This window comes from Saccoglossus kowalevskii, chromosome 10 (assembly GCF_978046115.1).
Source record: "Saccoglossus kowalevskii chromosome 10, keSacKowa6.1, whole genome shotgun sequence".
Classification (NCBI taxonomy): Eukaryota; Metazoa; Hemichordata; class Enteropneusta; family Harrimaniidae; genus Saccoglossus; species Saccoglossus kowalevskii.
The window spans coordinates 15,555,812-15,574,968 of NC_140650.1; the positions used below are offsets into that span (position 1 = coordinate 15,555,812).

Here is a 19,157-nt window from a genome sequence, read left to right on the forward strand (position 1 = left end):
GCATCACTGGATAAATTATTGTCAATCATTAATTAAATATAATTACCCATCATGCAAAGTAAACAATACAGTCATATGTCATCATAGGCAGTAAATTATTTTACACATGTTGTACACGTCACATGGGACTCACATTAAACATGACTTACGTAGTGCGGTAACGTTTTAAATGCTTCTGAAGTTTCTTATTTGAAAAGTGATATGCGATATTTTGGAATTCAAAAAAACTGTTTTCACCGAACTCATGAAAAACACTTAATAATTTCTTTTTACTATGTTTAGCATTAGTTAGCAGTTGAAAACATAGTAAACAACTCACAGTCACACATAGTTTTAAGTTTACATATGCATGCTATCAGCTTAGCATTATATACCTCATTTCTTAAAAATATTTAGTACTACCGGTAACACTCAGAGACAAGAAATATGAAAATATGTGTAACAGTAATAATTTTATTTTGTTTTTTGACAGGGATTCAGTGACTCTCATGAAATATAAGTCTCCTATCGTCTTGTTAACACACTCAAATTACTAACTTTTCTATATTGAACAGTTTACTGCATATTCTCTCTATTATGACAGAACCTAATATAAAATAATAACACCATTAAAACAATTTTCAATGTTGAATAAATTAATAATTCTTTTTTTTTTTTCATTTTAAAATTGTCTCAACCACTTCTATACTGATACATCAATTTTAAATATATCTTAGACAAATGAGGTGTAATATAATAAACCAGTTGTTTAATGGATTCTACATTTAATCAATGAAATTGGAAAATAAAACTGAACAAAATTACCTGGGGAACACTATATATTAATATATTTCTTGCAAAACGTATTTCTATAATCTAAGATCATAGGGGCTTATTTTACTGCACAGGAACATATTTCTTTATCAGTATACAGTACTGAATACCATCACTGAAATTTACTAAAAAAAAATAAAATGTAATATTTTTTCATCTTAATTATACACAACATAAATATGACCAAGCTTACAAAGGTAAAAATTTCAACATTCTTCGTTACCATAAAAAATACCAACGATAGGTTCTCTAATCTATGATTATAGGGGCTTATTTTACTGCACAGTAAATGTGTAAGTAACATTGACATATTTCTTGATCAGTATACAGTACTGAATACCATCACTGAAATTTACTCAAATAAAATAAAATGTAATATTTTTTCATCTTGATTATATGCAACATAAATATGACCAAGAGGTAAAAATTTCAACAATCTCTGTTACCATAAAAATACCAATGATAGGTTCTACAGCGACACAATGTAACATTACCACATACTAGCTAGTACAGACATATATATATATATATATATATATATGTGATACTAAAATATTTACGACATCTAAAGAGCACTGTATTGAAAATTCAACACGTAAATACAATTTTAATATTCATACGTATATATGGTTTTGAAAACGAACAAGGTTAATAATTTAATACTTGCAATTTTATTTATGATTAAACACTGCATGATGCGTGCAATCTTACGAATACCATGATGTGCATGAATTAAGGTCCTTTAATACATGTATTCAATGTATGAACCAAGTTTAAAGAAAATCTGTCATTGCATGACCAAGATTTAGTTACGGAATGGCGGAAATTATATACCAAGTTCGAACACTATCTCTCCATGCATGACAAGATCCAGTTCCGGAATGTCAGAAATGCAATGGTTATAATGAATTTTTTGCATGAAATGGCTGCCACTAGGCAATCTTGAATCAGATCCTAAAATAAATGTGTCTAGGCACGTCTGAGATACAGGTGGGGATAGATGTACGAGAACACTGAGGTCACAGTCCCTATTTTTCAGGCTGCTTCAAAACAGAGACTAAAAACCACCATCTATGACACACAGTGAACAACCACTAAAGCAGTGCTATTGCATGTTATGCTGGCCGCTATTACAGGGGAATTCACAAAAGTCAATGATTAAACAGTTTTCTGCCCAGTACACAGGGAATAACATTTGTTGGCACATTAATTGCCATACTAGAAAATTAATCCATTCCAATTTAATTAATTAAACATATACCACAATTAAATATGTATACTTACTTTTTCATGTCTTTGAGTAAACTATTAATGATGGCTTTCAAGACAGCTTTTTTGATATCATTCGGGACAACATCCATACATTCATATACACTATTAAGGAAATCCTGATCTACTCCTGAGATATCCAGTGTGTTGTACTCTTTGCTTGGGTTTTTCTGTAAAGGTTGAGAAGTAATATTAAACTACATAGAATGAAAACTTCTCAACAAGACATCAAGTTTTTGATTATAACAAAAATAACAGAATTCTTTCACATATCCGGGAATTGTGAAGCGAGAGGCTCGTCACCTGCGCATGTGGCAGGAATTAAGTCCCAAGCGATGATAACAACACACGCTAAAAACACAAAGGCTCATGGGTAGATGCTTGTTGACATTGGCACGCTATGGCCATTTGACGCATGTTCAGGTGACGCCTCCCTAGCTCTAAAAAATGACTTTAAACCCAAATGCTTCTATTTTATTTTCATATCACGCAAAATCATCAAACACTGTGTTTTAAATAACTAATAATATGCAAATAAGGCTTTCAAGGAAAATTTGCAACTGATGCATTTTTATAACAGCAACAGTATATTATACCAATATTAAATTATTTTACATTGTGCAGATTCAGTTGAAAGTACATTGTACAAGTGAAAAACTTACCTTGAATGTCAAATTCAAATTGTGAAATGAACTGAAAGTTATTTCTAGGAACTCTAAGATAGTCTTGTAGTCACCAGACAATTTGGCTTTCTCAACTTCATCCCTGAAGAAGAAAAGACATGAGAATCAATTAATTTCTAAATTTAAGCAACAGTTTTTATCGTCCCCCCACCTGATAAGAAGCAGTTATCCCAAACCTGTATGTGTTTCATGGTCTGAGCAAGAATATTAATCCATAGCCATCCTAATGCAAGGCGATATATCACTGTAACACACCAAGATTATTTTGTCACCATGTTTAGATAGAAACTATAATGTAGCATTTCATTCACTGTAAGTTACTTGATATATGCCTATAATATTTCATTATCCATTCAGATATGGTCAACCAATCAAATCGTACAGTCAATAAAGTAGCTGACCATGATGAGATATTACTAGCAACATACCTAGGCATTAGTAGCCAGGTCACCTATTGATTCATTTATGGGTCTTATTTCTCCACAATAGTCGGGAAATATTGACTAATTTTTGCTCATTAACTATGCATTAACAGTTTTCCAATGTCACAAAGAATGGGGCAGTCACACATTCATCTCTGTGGCAAGTACCAGTTGATTGCTTAGGCAGAAAACAGGTAACTGTCAAATGTTAGGAAAAACGTCAATAGACATCACAGTCACCCATTGACCACTGAGGCGTCATAATAGATAACATAATTCCAGATTATTTTGGAGAGAATCCACAACACAATAGGAAGGTATATGAGTGAAACAAAACATTGATTTTAGGGTACACTATATTCTACATACTTATTTTATCTGGAATAAATTTTCACTGAAAACACATCTTGGGTGTTGTGTACACAATTATTTTCACTGATATTTGACGAGTTGAATGTATAGGAAAAAAAAAATATTTACTGGATTTTATTTTCACAGAATCAATCCTCCAGCATAAAAGGCGTTATATTCCAAGTGAAAATAAGTATTTTACAGTAAGTTGTTAATAAATAATAATTATATATTCTGAACATAAAACTCACTGAAAATCTTTATAGCTCTTTGGTTTGGTCAGAATAATGTCTTCTTTTTCTGTTGAATTTGAGTCTGGGGTTGTATTTACTGGTGTTGTTACAAGTGAATTCGGTCCAGGACTTATTGGTGGCAATTCCTTTTGAGCTGAAGACCTTCCAAGATCCTTATCATGATTCCTGTTTTTATTTTTACCAAAGGAAAAGAAATTTGACAGCCCTGAGAAACGTGTACTTCGTCCAGTTCGGTCTTGTTCCTGTAAAACCCAAAATACAGAAACACTGTCAGAAAGATTTGTCAAATATTCATGAAAATTGTAAATTGGAGTTATATTTAAATCTATAAATTGGAGTTTTACTTAAAGCGAGAGGGTCATCACCTGCGCATACGCAGGAATTGAGTCCCAAGCGACGATATAACAACACACGCTAAAAATGCAAAGGCTCATGGGTAGTCGTTTGTTGTAAACAATGACACGATGTAGCAATCTGACGCATGCGCAGGTGACAACTCTCTCGCTTCAAATGGTAATAACACAAGTTCTGCAAATTATGACGTTAACATTATAGTGTCAGTCTTTGAGCTGCAATAACTGAAAAATAAACTGAGGTTTACTAATTATGCAAATTACCTACATGTACATGTAAATGAAATTCCTAAATTGTCCATTCTAATTCCTAACAAAAAACAACCTGTTTCAAGTTATGCAAATATAACTATGGTAATTATGCAAAATATCTGTTGGATATTCACAACATTCCATTCTATAACACACCAGTAATTACATAGTGAACATTTTTAAATTTTAATCAAGCCTCACCCTCTCAAATCATCAATTCACAAAAGCAGGACATCTGTCATTCATACTAAGGAAAGATTTTATACTGATGAATTAGGTGACCAAGTTCGATAAATTTTGGAATAGAATTAGGAAAGTTATTGTGCACACACAATAATTAATAATGAGGTCGACAACGACGACAGACATTTTCCCTTTAATATACCTTTCCCTACCATCTTTGATGGTACGGCCAAGGTAAAAAGAATGAACTTTTCATTTTACATTAAAATAAATACTCAAAAGTTAAAAAAAAACCTACAAGTAAATTTAATTTCCTTTGAGTCAAACTCTTCACGGTAAATGAAATGAATAAACAAGTCAATTATTCTCAATTTTCTCTCTTTTTATAAAATGTATTGTGTTTTGTTGACCTTAAAATGGCAGTACTCAGTGTGAGTGTACATAATGTGATCTTAACATATTGTGACAGTAACAGGTATAATGACAAGGGATTTAGAAATCAGTCTAATCACATTGTACAGTTACCTGCTCATGAGTCTGATCAACATAGCATACATTTATTTAATGTCATTTATCTAAGAAATGTTTTAAGTAACTGTTGTTTTCCCTGTCAGTGTAAACACCAATACCAACAATTCTGCTTTATGTTGTGAAGTTATCGAGAAATCAAACAGATTTATCAATCATTGCAGTAGAACAGACTAATTTAATAGAAAAAAATAATATTTAGTCCGTATTTTCCTCACATTAAAATTTGAGTGCACATATTTGTAAATTTTCAGTTATTTTTTCCTAAATAGAAAATATGATATATTGTATCAAAATTTGATCAAATCATTTACATGTATTGAAAATAACGGATTTATCTTTAACTTTCTACACAGAGAAATTAAGATATAGAAAGAATAGTAACCAAACAAGTTTAATTCTAATTTACCCGAGGATACACCATTTGTGAGTTAAAGTTAGGTGACATTTATATCTGAGTAAGTCATCAAAACCACCATTTTGTTCATCCAGGTTTATAGGAAGTTGAGTTTTGAATCATTTGTGGCTATCAGCGTCACATGATATTTGTGTCAGAGTAGGTCATCAAAACAACCATTTTGTTCATCACAGTTTGTAGCTACAATTCAGCTGAGTTTTTGAACCATCTGTGTGATTCAGTGTCACATGATATTTGTGTCAGAGTAGGTCATCAAAACAACCATTTTGTTCATCACAGTTTGTAGCTACAATGCAGCTGAGTTTTTGAACCATCTGTGTGATTCAGTGTCACATGATATTTGTGTCAGAGTAGGTCATCAAAACAACCATTTTGTTCATCACAGTTTGTAGCTACAATGCAGCTGAGTTATTGAACCATCTGTGTGATTCAGTGTCACATGATATTTGTGTCAGAGTAGGTCATCAAAACAACCATTTTGTTCATCACAGTTTGTAGCTACAATGCAGCTGAGTTTTTGAACCATCTGTGTGATTCAGTGTCACATGATATTTGTGTCAGAGTAGGTCATCAAAACTACCATTTTGTTCAGCCTATTTTGCAGGTATTCAATCGTGTTATAATCTTTAATTTAGAAATAGTTGTTTAAAAAATCTACTGGTACATAATTCACAAAGGTATCATGAAATCCTGCGAAAATTTGTATTTACTTAAATAAAATTTAGGTGTGTCTGGGAAAGAATACTTGTATTGAAGGCTATATTACACCTAGCTAGAAACTTATGAGTTTGTATTTAACCAAAGCAATTGAAAATTTAACAAATAAAAATAAAATCCTTTGTTACACTGAATGTGAGTTTGTGTTCTTTGATTATAAAATAAAACCTTGAAAGAATTAATAAGCTAGTTGTAGGGGTTCATACCCTGTTCTCACTGGAAAAATAATGTCTGTGTAAGTTAAATGCCCAGTGATAACATTGATAACGATCCATAATCTTGTGTTGATTAACAAGATAAGGATCTCATAATCTTGTGTTGATTAACAAGATAAAGATCTCATAATCTTGTGTTGATTAACAAGATAAAGATCTCATAATCTTGTGTTGATTAACAAGATAAAGATCTCATAATCTTGTGTTGATTAACAAGATAAAGATCTCATAATCTTGTGTTGATTAACAAGATAAGGATCTCATAATCTTGTGTTGATTAACAAGATAAAGATCTCATAATCTTGTGTTGATTAACAGGATAAGGATCTCATAATCTTGTGTTGATTAACAAGATAAAGATCTCATAATCTTGTGTTGATTAACAAGATAAGGATCTCATAATCTTGTGTTGATTAACAAGATAAAGATCTCATAATCTTGTGTTGATTAACAAGATAAAGATCTCATAATCTTGTGTTCATTAACAAGATAAAGATCTCATAATCTTGTGTTGATTAACAAGATAAAGATCTCATAATCTTGTGTTCATTAACAAGATAAAGATCTCATAATCTTGTGTTCATTAACAAGATAAGGATCTCATAATCTTGTGTTCATTAACAAGATAAAGATCTCATAATCTTGTGTTGATTAACAAGATAAAGATCTCATAATCTTGTGTTCATTAACAAGATAAAGATCTCATAATCTTGTGTTCATTAACAAGATAAAGATCTCATAATCTTGTGTTCATTAACAAGATAAGGATCTCATAATCTTGTGTTCATTAACAAGATAAAGATCTCATAATCTTGTGTTCATTAACAAGATAAAGATCTCATAATCTTGTGTTGATTAACAAGATAAAGATCTCATAATCTTGTGTTCATTAACAAGATAAGGATCTCATAATCTTGTGTTCATTAACAAGATAAAGATCTCATAATCTTGTGTTCATTAACAAGATAAGGATCTCATAATCTTGTGTTGATTAACAAGATAAAGATCTCATAATCTTGTGTTCATTAACAAGATAAAGATCTCATAATCTTGTGTTGATTAACAAGATAAAGATCTCATAATCTTGTGTTCATTAACAAGATAAAGATCTCATAATCTTGTGTTGATTAACAAGATAAAGATCTCATAATCTTGTGTTGATTAACAAGATAAAGATCTCATAATCTTGTGTTCATTAACAAGATAAGGATCTCATAATCTTGTGTTGATTAACAAGATAAAGATCTCATAATCTTGTGTTCATTAACAAGATAAAGATCTCATAATCTTGTGTTGATTAACAAGATAAAGATCTCATAATCTTGTGTTCATTAACAAGATAAAGATCTCATAATATTGTGTTCATTAACAAGATAATCAACACAAAATTATGAAATCCTTATCTTGTTTTTTCAACACAAGATTGTGAGATCCTTCTATTGTTAATCAAGCATTTATATAGTAATTAAATATATTTAAATTAAATACAGTTGAGTGTGGCATTCAAATTCAGTTTGGAACGTCAATGCACGTAACAACACCCTTTGCATGGTTGTCGGTATTGCTTGCGTCATATTTTTACTCATGTGTCAAATGTTTTCATCACCAAAAAAACTATTCCATAACAGTTATGCTGTGCTAATACCTCCCTTCAAGAGAGTTCAAACCTGCCATTTTAAACATGTTCACATTTATTTTTCTCTTACGTCAACGTAAGTTCCATCAGCGTCAACACAGCATAGTTCTCCCATAAGCCTCCACCATTCAATATGTAAATTTAATCAAACATAAAATCTCATGATAATAAAATGTTATTAGATGATTAAAATAACCCATCACAAAAAACAGTTTTATTGAACAGTTTAATGTCTGCTCCACTAATTACTCTATCCCATCAAGTTAATAAGATTAATTAAAAAAATATAGCACAGACAAAACTCTATATTTCACCAGCTAATAATGCCTTGTCATATGACAAATCAACAAGTGATTACTCAGGTGATGCTACAAAGGTAATTTTAGCTCAGTATACATGTATTAAACATAGCGTATCTATTACAACCTTGTCCATTGAAAATCTAGATTAAAGCAAACAGAAGAATGAATACAAACTAACGAAGCATGATATTTTCTTTGCATGCCAAAGTTGAGTATAAAATCCTGAAACAATGAATAATATATTTTTTTTAACATACATATTTCAAATTTTTCATGGAAAATATTGGCTAAAATTTAGATGTGAACAAGAATAATGACGTGATAATAATTACAGGAACAAATTAACTAATTAATATTCATGTTCTTCAAGTAATATTTATCGCAATGTTCCTTATATAAATAAAGTAATATAACACAATTGTAGGAAAATAGAATAATATAAAATGTGTAAAAGTTCTGAACTAATAGAGTAGTACATGTAAGCAAAAGTAGAAAATACGTGTCTGATTTGAAAAAGGTAGGAAAACTACTGTACTTACGTTTTTTGAATTTTACTCATAATTTAAACAATATATTGGTTTACTACTTGTCTAAGTGACAGATGTTGGAGACCATACTAACATTTAGAATTCACTATCAGTAATATAGAAAAAAACTTGAGCTTTTATAGATGTCTTGAGGTTACGAGTAACTTAACGTTCAAGTTAAGTTTAGTTGAATTCGTAGAAATGTAGAGTTGCACAATGAATGGGTGGTCACATGTCTAAAGACGCTAAAACACATCAAAACATTCAATTTTAACAAATTTTGTTCATTGCATGAATGGAACTTGAATATGATATTTTGCAATGTTCAAAGTGAATCTCATATGAAAGCTCGTGTAAATAATTAACAGTTGTTGTTTAACTGTATACTGAATTATTGAAATCAGCATCATTTTTACAACAGACACACCCCTGTCATGTACATATGTGAATTCACTATCAAAATACCATATTGTATTGTAAATCATTGTAATATGACTTTTTACCATATAAACACACTTCATCTTTTTTGTATTATTGGTAAAGCACATGCACTAGTAATAGAGAAAGTACGGTACGGCTAAATTGACGGCATTGTGAGAATATAATATCTGCTATAATTATAACGTGATAGAATAACAATGCATTGAATCCCACATATAAATCTATGAGTCTTTCAATAACTGGTTAACATATTGTATTTAATAATGAACTCTCCATAGTGCCTTAGGATTTGAAGTAGATATATATTTGGTACTATGCTATATAGTACATGTACATGCTTGCATCGTATACAATCTCCTATATTGTACTGGGTTATTCATTATAGTAATTGTCAACTGATAGAAAAGATGCAATAAATTATTATTATTATTATTATTATTATTTTATTAATATTATTATTCATTATTCATTGTTACAATAATTTATTGTTCAATTAAAGAATTATACATTGTCGCATGTTGACAATATGAAGAATGTAGATGTGTAACTTAATCCATTCATTACTTTGAAAATTTTAATTTACATTTAACACTCTATACATATGTGGATAGGTAAATACACAACATAACATCTGAGTATTCACAGAATATATAGAAATGCCTTGCAGACCCAGAAGATTAATTCAGGTTATTGTACTTTAAACCGACTGCCATTTACACAGCTGCCATCGAGAGAAAACACCAGCTATGGAACATGTACATGTAAGCTACCTGTTGTAACAGAATGTCAGTTCCCATGACAACAACCACTTTATATATATTGCTGTATTTACCAAGACTTTAAAGCAGGGAAGTCATCACCTGTGCAGACAGCCATAATATGTCGTCGTAATATGCATCTACTCATGAGTTTTTGCATTTTTAGCATGTGTTGTTATTGTTGCTTGGAACTCAATTCCCGCTTGTGCACAGGTGACAAGCCCTCCGCTTTAACGAAGGTGACAACAATAATGGTAACCATGGCCACCATGTAACATAACAGAGAATTGATCAAAAATAATAACAGCAACCAAATTCACTTTAATCACAAACAGCATAATGTTCAGAGCAGCAGTATGATGACACAAGTTTGTTTTTTTTCCTCATTTTCAAGTGCTACAAAAATCATACTTTTCTTTCATCCTCAAAATTATTTTGCCAAAAATAAAAAAACACACAAAAAAAACAGATGCTGACAATGCCTTGTGTGATTCTATTTAAATAGAGGAGATTAAATTTGCTCTCGGAGATTATTCATAAAGTTTGATTGTGTTTTGGGTATCAATGAGAAATATTTGTTATGCACAAAATACGCAAGGATTCCTCAGTTGTCCATGTATGTTGATTCACAAAGATTACATTGCAATACTACAGTCAAGAATTTGGAATTGAATCCTCACAAATTTACTGTAATTCGCCCATTCAGTATTTGCTCTATTAGTAATGCATTCACTTACGTAATTTACAGATTGAGGTGTTTTATGTTCAAAATAAGTAAGTATTAAAAGATTTAGTATACCACAAATGCAATTTTTGGCTTAAATGTGCTTATATTGGAGCTGAGCTTTCAATAGAACAAATATGGTATGCATATCATTAAGGTAGCAACAGAAGTAAAACATGTTAAAACATCTGTAATTCAGACATTCTCTAAACGCATACTACTACATTTATAACAATCTATACATCATCTGAAAGTTTAGATATAAGGGAATACAGCTAGTAGTGCATAATTTCATAATTTACAATTTGTGATTTTTTGACTATTCTGACTATTGAAAAAAAACATTGTTTTTAAACATTTTCAGTCAAAGAAATGATCTGTAAACTGCACAGGACATTCACAACACTATCGGCTAGATAGTCGCGTCTCGGCTCCACTTCATAAGCCTTTGTTTCCTAGCTATGAGCAAATAAATAAAACATACTATGGTAAGAACAACTGGGCTGATGATCAATGACAATTGAAGTTAATAAAAATATTTGGTGAATGTTAGACTGATATTGGTGCAGGTAATTATCAAAAAAATATACACACTGTGCATGCAGTAACAAACTATTACTGTAAACCACTTTGATTTTGCATGACACATTTTTTGGGAAATTTCATGAGACAATAACACTTTTGCAGCAGTAAAACTTTTCTGGGGTCTTACGAAGTGAAGCATCAATGACTTTTTCAAAATTTAGTTTTCATGAATACTGTGATGTGTTGACACAAGAACACACAAAACATCAAAAAAAAACCCAGAGAGCTTTCAAGTTTAACTTCTTGTTTATTCCGCCATTTTCAGTTTTACTTTTTACATATCAATACACTCGGGTGATCAGGTGACATATAACACCATTACAAAATTATGTATTCTGACGCATGCAATAAAGTAGTCCCAAAAATGTTACGAATACCATAAAATCATCAAACTGTGGAAATTCCTAGCATCTTGTATTATGTAAACTAAACAAATTTCTGGAAAAAACACTCACTTCCTGAAAAAGCCTATTTAAAGCAACAGACGCAAACTCATTAATGTGAAGTATGATATAAATTGACCAGGCAGAATATAAAACTATGTTTTAAATTATTTGATTAATTAATTTCTAGAACATGAATGTATAGAAATAAAATTTGGACTAATGAATTGAACAAAAATAAAACTGTTGAAAAAAATTGTTATTGAGTAATTCACCTGAATGAACTGACCCTATTGTAATAAATGTCAGACTAGAACTAACTGAGCGGAGTTCCAGTTGGGGTAGAAACAGTCGCAGATGAATTACTTCCTGACAACCTCATACTACAATGGTGTTTATTGTGGAGAATGAAAGTATTGAAATATGTATAGAAAATGTAATAGAAACTGTCTAGTGATGTAAAACACAAAGCAAACCATTTTCAAAAATTAATTATTAATATTTTACAAATTCATATTTTTATGTATCATGTTTCTGTTATTAGAAGAACATTTCTAATGAAAACATGTATTATGTAAGTCTGGAGCTTATTCCAGCTATTTCCATGGAGTACTGATATAAAAACTGTCACCTTTTTCATAAACAATATTGACGGGGTAATCACATGAATGCATGTAGCTACTTCAATAAGAGTGAATATACTGTAGTACACAATGTATTCATAAATGAAATGATGGACACGTATTACGAGTAACTATGTAAACTAACGGGAATAAAGAAACTAAAAAGTTAATTAGTATGCAAATTAGATATTTAATATACAAATTAGCTATTTAATATACATAGGCCATTATAAACTATTCTTAAACAAGAAGTCCTATGTACCATATTGTTATGTTTTCAAATATATTAGGCAAAAACTGTCAAAATCAGTGTGCAAATTGGCTAATTGATATGCAAACAAAAATCTTATCAGAATTAAAGCCAGCATTTGTATAACATACCCTCCCTTGTGGGAGCATTTTGCACACATGCAATGTTTAAAAAAAAAAATAAGTATTTATGTGTCTTACATTGCGTGAGATGTCAAATACACATTGACTATAGAGCTTTAATAGAAAATCACCCTAGATCACAAATCCCATCCAGAACCCCACAAATGTAAATTTCTGAAGAATCTAATAAAATCACTGAAAAACAGGTAAATAAATCTGTAACATGAAAAATATTTCCATTTTATCACTGATACTAAATAAACTATGCCCAATTTCAAGGCTGACATTTCAAAAGATGCCTGAAACTTAATGAAACTGTGAAGGATATATTGATATATTTTTATGAAAATCAGGATATTTAGGTGGGACAGCTAAGCAATTAATCCCCGTCATGGCCACCATAAATATAGAACCCTGACATACAGGACAGAAACTTAAAAACATAAATATTGTCATGGTGCTGCTCTGTCTTATTTGGTTACTACATACTATGAATGCAATCCAAAACTCTAATAATGGAATAATGTGTAATTAGAAAGTGAAACATTAACGTTTTCCACAAAGGTTTTTGAGTGGGAAGCAGATTTACCTACATCAAAAGGTTACATACATTTCCATTACCTCTTTAGAAAAACAAATGACAAAGCACCAAATTAGGCTGTCTGTCTAGCATATATATTGAAGGGACAAAAAAAATTACAGTAATTTTTAAATGACATTTTTCATTTTTATGTTAGAATAATTTACTTATGAATTTGGAAGCCTGCAAAATGAAATTAAATATAATGAACTATGAAAGTAAAACATTTTACAAAATATACCTGCATAAGTTGTTTTTTTTTCTTTCAAACTTTTGGATACTACCTGTAGTCAATGAGAAATTATTTACATCTGGATGAAAATTAACAGAAATAATAGAGAAATAGATACCAATATGCTGGGGTGAAATATGGCATAATTAATGCAAATAATTCCCAGATGGGTTCAAGTAAATTCTATAAAAAAATGTTGCTGTCATCTGTCAGTATGAGAATTGTGAATACTTGCAGTGAAATACCAAATATTTACTGTAAAATACTTTATTTTCGCTTGGAACTAATTTTTGCTATGTTCGCTGAAGGAATGATTCAGTGAAAATATAATCCATGGAAAGTAATTTCTTTCCTATATTTTACATTTTCGTCAAAAATCGGTGAAGATAAATTCCACACTAAACACTAAGAAAGTCTTTTCAGCGAAAATTAATTCCAGCTAAAATAAAGTATTTTACAGTAGACTACATGTTCATCTATTGGCTGAATTTATGAGATTTACTACCAGTTTTTGAGTCAAGCAGTTTATGAATTTCACCTATAGTATTAAGACTCATGTAGTCAAAAATATATTAACAATTTTTAAAACTGGATCATCACACAATAATAAGTACCATATAATATTTTGACTCTAAATAATGTTGTTTTCACCAACAATGGCTATGCACGGAAAAAGTAAGTATTATTCTGAGAATCTGAACTGAATCATTCAACAAGTCAACACCGACAGGTTAATTAAACATTATACATATTGCTTATTATAAATTGTATGTTACAGCGGGAACAGAGACAAGGGGCTCCTCAATTAGTTTCATATAACCCCCCCCTCCCCTCCTCCCCCATTAAATCTAAAGATTGTAGACATTTTGCTGCTTCAATTATTTGTTCTTGTTTACAAGTGAAATATAATTCCGGATTCAGCACAGGGCATATCAATTTTGAAGATGGCACTGACAAATATTGTGATCTTTCATAATCTCCCCCTTTTCCATTTGCTAAGTAAGTGGCTAATATAATAAAAACAATGCAGTATTAGTCACCATGGTTAAAACTACTACATAGGGCTGACAGAGCACTTTCACCAGCGAAAAGATATTTTTTATTTAAAAAGGCCAAATGTATAAAATAATAATATATATTATATTATGTTTTTCCATTTAGTAACTTTCTTTGTCTTTTGATACTATAATTAATTTGTGTTCATGTTTCTTAATTTAACTTTATTATTCAGAGCCCAAAAAAGATTGTAATTTCTTTACGGTGATAATAAAGTATTATTGTATTGTATATGTAATTGTTACATGTATTTTCTTTTTCATAATTTAATTTTATAATTTTCTGCGATGTACTGTGTGAATGAAGTGAAGTGAAAAAACAAAAACAAACAAAAACCAAAACAAACCAATCATAACAAATGTTATTTTTCCAATTGTTCTTGAAAATGAATGTGATGATGAACACATTAATTGCCCTTTATATTAACACAACAAACTTGTAGAACATACTAGTAATACAAATATTACAGGTATGCATTTAGTTGTTAGTTTAGTCGTCTCTCACTATAGAAATGTTTAAAATTATTGATGCAATATCATGGAGGCAAAAATATAACCTACATACATGTGGTGATATGCCTAATTAATAAGGACCTATTAATTGTAATCACAATTACACGTAAAATATTTTGTTTACAACTTACATTTTTACTGGTATTGCCATCTAACGGTGGCAAGTGGTCCCTGCTAGTGCTTGGCGTTGCCGTGGCGCCGGCTGATGCAGTCAACCTATTTCTTCTCGTTCTCGTTACTGGCACTGAAGTAGTCGATGTTGTTGACATTTCTCCCCTACAATTTGGACACATCGGCAAATGCCGCCGGTGTGCTGATATCGGTGCACTGTGCGTTCCGCATGTCGGACAGGTGATGCTAGTGACGGGTACAGCCATTAACCCCCGCCGAGGCCCATCACAGTAGTTGTAGCGTTATATATGTTACACCTGTTAAAAATAACTTCAATTTCTCGCCGCCATATTGCTTCTACTCAAATTGGTGTTGCCTCAGTTGCTTGGTTGTCGATCGCTCATTAAAAATTCATAGCTAGTGATCCCTGCTTATGGGTAGCGCGCATATAACACTCGATGGTGGGCGATGTATAATAATAAGTTGACATTAATAATAACAAGATAATTAAATTGCAGCCCTACATTGATCACGACCTCAGTTACAGTAAACGTTCTCCGTGTCAACACACACAACACGTCGCTTGAGGGCGCATGTTACTTCCGGGTTGATTTTGCTCGTAATCTGTTTCCCTGGCAACGGGGTACTTCGACGTATACATGTAGCTAGCTGAGTTAGTTGGGGTCTGGTCAGATTTTAAATACAAATTAGTAGTTTTACATATACATGTATATCGTTTCAAAAAATCCATTCTGGGCAAATAAACTAAACAAATATTAAAAATTAGTATAAATGTATTCCTATTGATATCCTATAAAATGTTACAAAAGAAAATACGAAGAAAAATCAATCCACGGTCGTGGCGGATATTAAGCGAGGTTTGATTTTATTTTTGACTTGATTTGAAACTCCAACGTTTCAAACGTAACAGCAGTTGAACAAGAATGAACGCCAAATAAAATAAATAAATTAAGTCACGTGGCGTCTCTTAGATAAACGTCATATGTAAATAGACAGACTTATTTCCAAAATAGTATTGATCACAGAATATATCATACAACTGAAACAGAAAAACCAAAGACAAAATACAATTCATCAAAATTCACTAAGCAGATTGACAAGCGCCGTGTGAGAAAGGTCGGTATACTTCAGATATCTAGACAATCCTCGGGGGCGGAGCTACGTCACAAGACGTTCCACGTTGCTACGACGCGCACCACTGTACATGCATTTCTATGGGCTCTGTACGCGCTGCTGTGGAACGACGGTCGAGTCGGTGAAAATTCGAGAAAACAACACAAACTCAACTTTGAAGTAATCCCGAACAACCAAATTTATATATGTTACACACGTAGGGCTAATCTTGTTACACTGTTCAGAAGAGTCTCAACAATCATCCCAAAGTATCGTTTTCTGCGAGTTTTGGGCCTTTGTTTTCACCGCCGCGGGTTGCCAAGGAGGTGAAAATGCCCGGATGTCCGCCCCCGAGGATACAACAACATTTATGACGACCGTAATTATGTTCACAAGCGTCAAACAAATACTGTTGTCGCTAATCATTTCTATTTAGTCAGTTTTTACCGAGCGAAGCCGATTACAAATGGGTTAATTATCAATTTAATCAATTTTTATTCTAATTTAATTTATGTTTTCCTCTTTCTGTTTAGTTTCTTTTCCTTTGTAAGTATTTTATTGCTTTTCACCAGAAAATGTAATACGTTTCTAAACGAATGTAATAAATATTCTATACAATACAATGGTTTCAAATTACCCGTGGATGTTAATATATAACCCAAAAATGACAGTTGAAACCACCAGTGATTATAACGACTGTATATTAGACAATAGTCCAAACATGGGTGGATGCGCGATGTTCATGATTAGTTTAAGATGCCCCATTCATTTATTACGTTAACGGGCGCCACCACACGGTCATTGACAGTTATAGATAGTCTGGTTCCCTGCTTGGCCAATTGATGTATGCGCACGCTATATACCTCACGAATAGAACCTCACAGATACGACCTCACGAATAGGACTCAGGAAGTGACGTATTGATTGTTCAATGGCGTTGTGGCACATTATAATTTAACGTTGCCGGGCCCATTAGTATCAATATATTTGGTATTTCGTAAATAGAAACTGAGCTCGCGACGTGGACTCGGGTCGCGGACTCGGGTCGCACACAGTCGGACAGAGCAAGGGAGCAAGGGAGTGTTTGGTTATTGAATGACCCTTGGTTTGCGGTGCTACTATTCGATGACTCGCGATGTAACGGTCGGTACTGTGACTGATTCAAACGCCGTGTGCCGTTATATTCCTGGGCACAGAATGTGTTTTGAGGCCTTCGAGTTCCAGTTCATAATCTTCAACTTACCGGTAGTGATGTTTTCAACAATTAGATTTTTCGGTACTTTGTAGAAGTTGGTCATGGAGAGCGACACGTTTACTATAGAGTCCTGTAGGTCCTAGCGAAGTACTCTGATGACAACAAACAATGATGCTCGCAAGATAATTCTAAAATAAAACAGCGTTTGCTTATAATTATAAATGTGTGGGTTGAATAGAATTGCGGTGCTATCTAAATTTAGCTTTGAAAAACAGATTTCCAAATAATCTGGGTGACAGGAAACTCTCAATCTATTACATAAAATATACATGATTCGTCTTCATAGACTAAAAAAATATTTGACCCATTATTTGAATTGACCATCAGCACTAAGTTTCATGTTTTAATGCTGTAATGGAATTATTTACGTTCAACAAACTTATATAGAACTCACGGTTTCACGTTTTGTCACAGTCCGTGCTATTACAGAGAATGGCATTTTCCAGTACACTAATAACGCTTTATAAATTCTCTCAGAGTGCAAATTTTATTTCAAATGACAGCAGTGTGATGATACCATTCAAGCAAATGTTTTATTTGCAAAATCAATGTCGAAATATGTAAGATGGTATGTTTTAATAGGTGTTCTAAACTCCACTTCTTATTTATATTAGAAAAGGTCTTAAAACTCAGGCTCCATTTTGGGTAAATTTTACTAAAATGGATATTCAAATTTCGACATTTTGATGAAGATGTGTTGTCATAATAAGACATAGTTCTACATTACACTGAAAAGAGGGGTTGAACAGTTTGAAATGAGAACGCCGTAGCGCAGAATGTACCTATACCTCTCCAACACAAGGAGCTTCAACTTGGCAGTGAACCCCTTCCATTCACGGTGAATCGTCATTTAAGGATGTAACCCTGCATATTGTCTGTCTTTCTGTTGTCTAATAAGTATATTAAATGAGATTGGGTAATGCCAAAGAAATATTATTTTCTATTGCTATTTTGACAAATTATTATACTCAGTTTAGGTGATGAATTCCACGTCTTTGTTTCACTCATTTAATGAAATATACATTGCACTTACTACTAAATCAGAAAATACAACAACAGCTACATACAAATTAAAACAATATAGAGTACTGAGACCTTTCATAGAAATGTAGATGTTTTAAGAATTATCATATTTCTACCGTTAAATGCGATTTCAACTTGTTCATTAGTACGGCTGCCAGTGAATGCAATTCATATTCACATAACTGACTTGCAGTTGATTGCCGAATGCACTGTGAATCAAAACACATTTAAAAGATGCGTAAACTAACCACTGAGCTTAATGTTTCATTTCGCCACGGTTTTGAGAATATGGGCTACTGGCAATAAGCCCCTGCAAAATTCGCCGATTGGCTTTAATACTAACCTCGGAGTATGCAATGTTATTTTTCTTTTAAGGGGCAGTTACACGTGATTCTTTGTGAACCCTGTGACAGACTCATCAAGGCGTAAAAGACAAAATATCCGA

General features: G+C 32.0%; 1 protein-coding gene across 1 annotated transcript in view; it reads right to left on the reverse strand.

The window, feature by feature from the left end:
* Nucleotides 1-15,861, reverse strand: part of LOC100378131 (putative E3 ubiquitin-protein ligase HECTD2) — a 42,440-nt gene extending 26,579 nt beyond the window's left edge. Inside the window, exons 1-4 of the mRNA XM_002738124.4 lie at nucleotides 15,321-15,861; nucleotides 3,790-4,034; nucleotides 2,745-2,847; nucleotides 2,098-2,252 (exon numbers count right to left, since the gene is read on the reverse strand). Of these exons, the coding sequence (XP_002738170.1) occupies nucleotides 2,098-2,252; nucleotides 2,745-2,847; nucleotides 3,790-4,034; nucleotides 15,321-15,566 (749 nt within the window). The 5' untranslated portion in view covers nucleotides 15,567-15,861. The remainder of the gene's footprint in view (nucleotides 1-2,097; nucleotides 2,253-2,744; nucleotides 2,848-3,789; nucleotides 4,035-15,320) is intronic.
* Nucleotides 15,862-19,157: the final 3,296 nt, after the last annotated feature.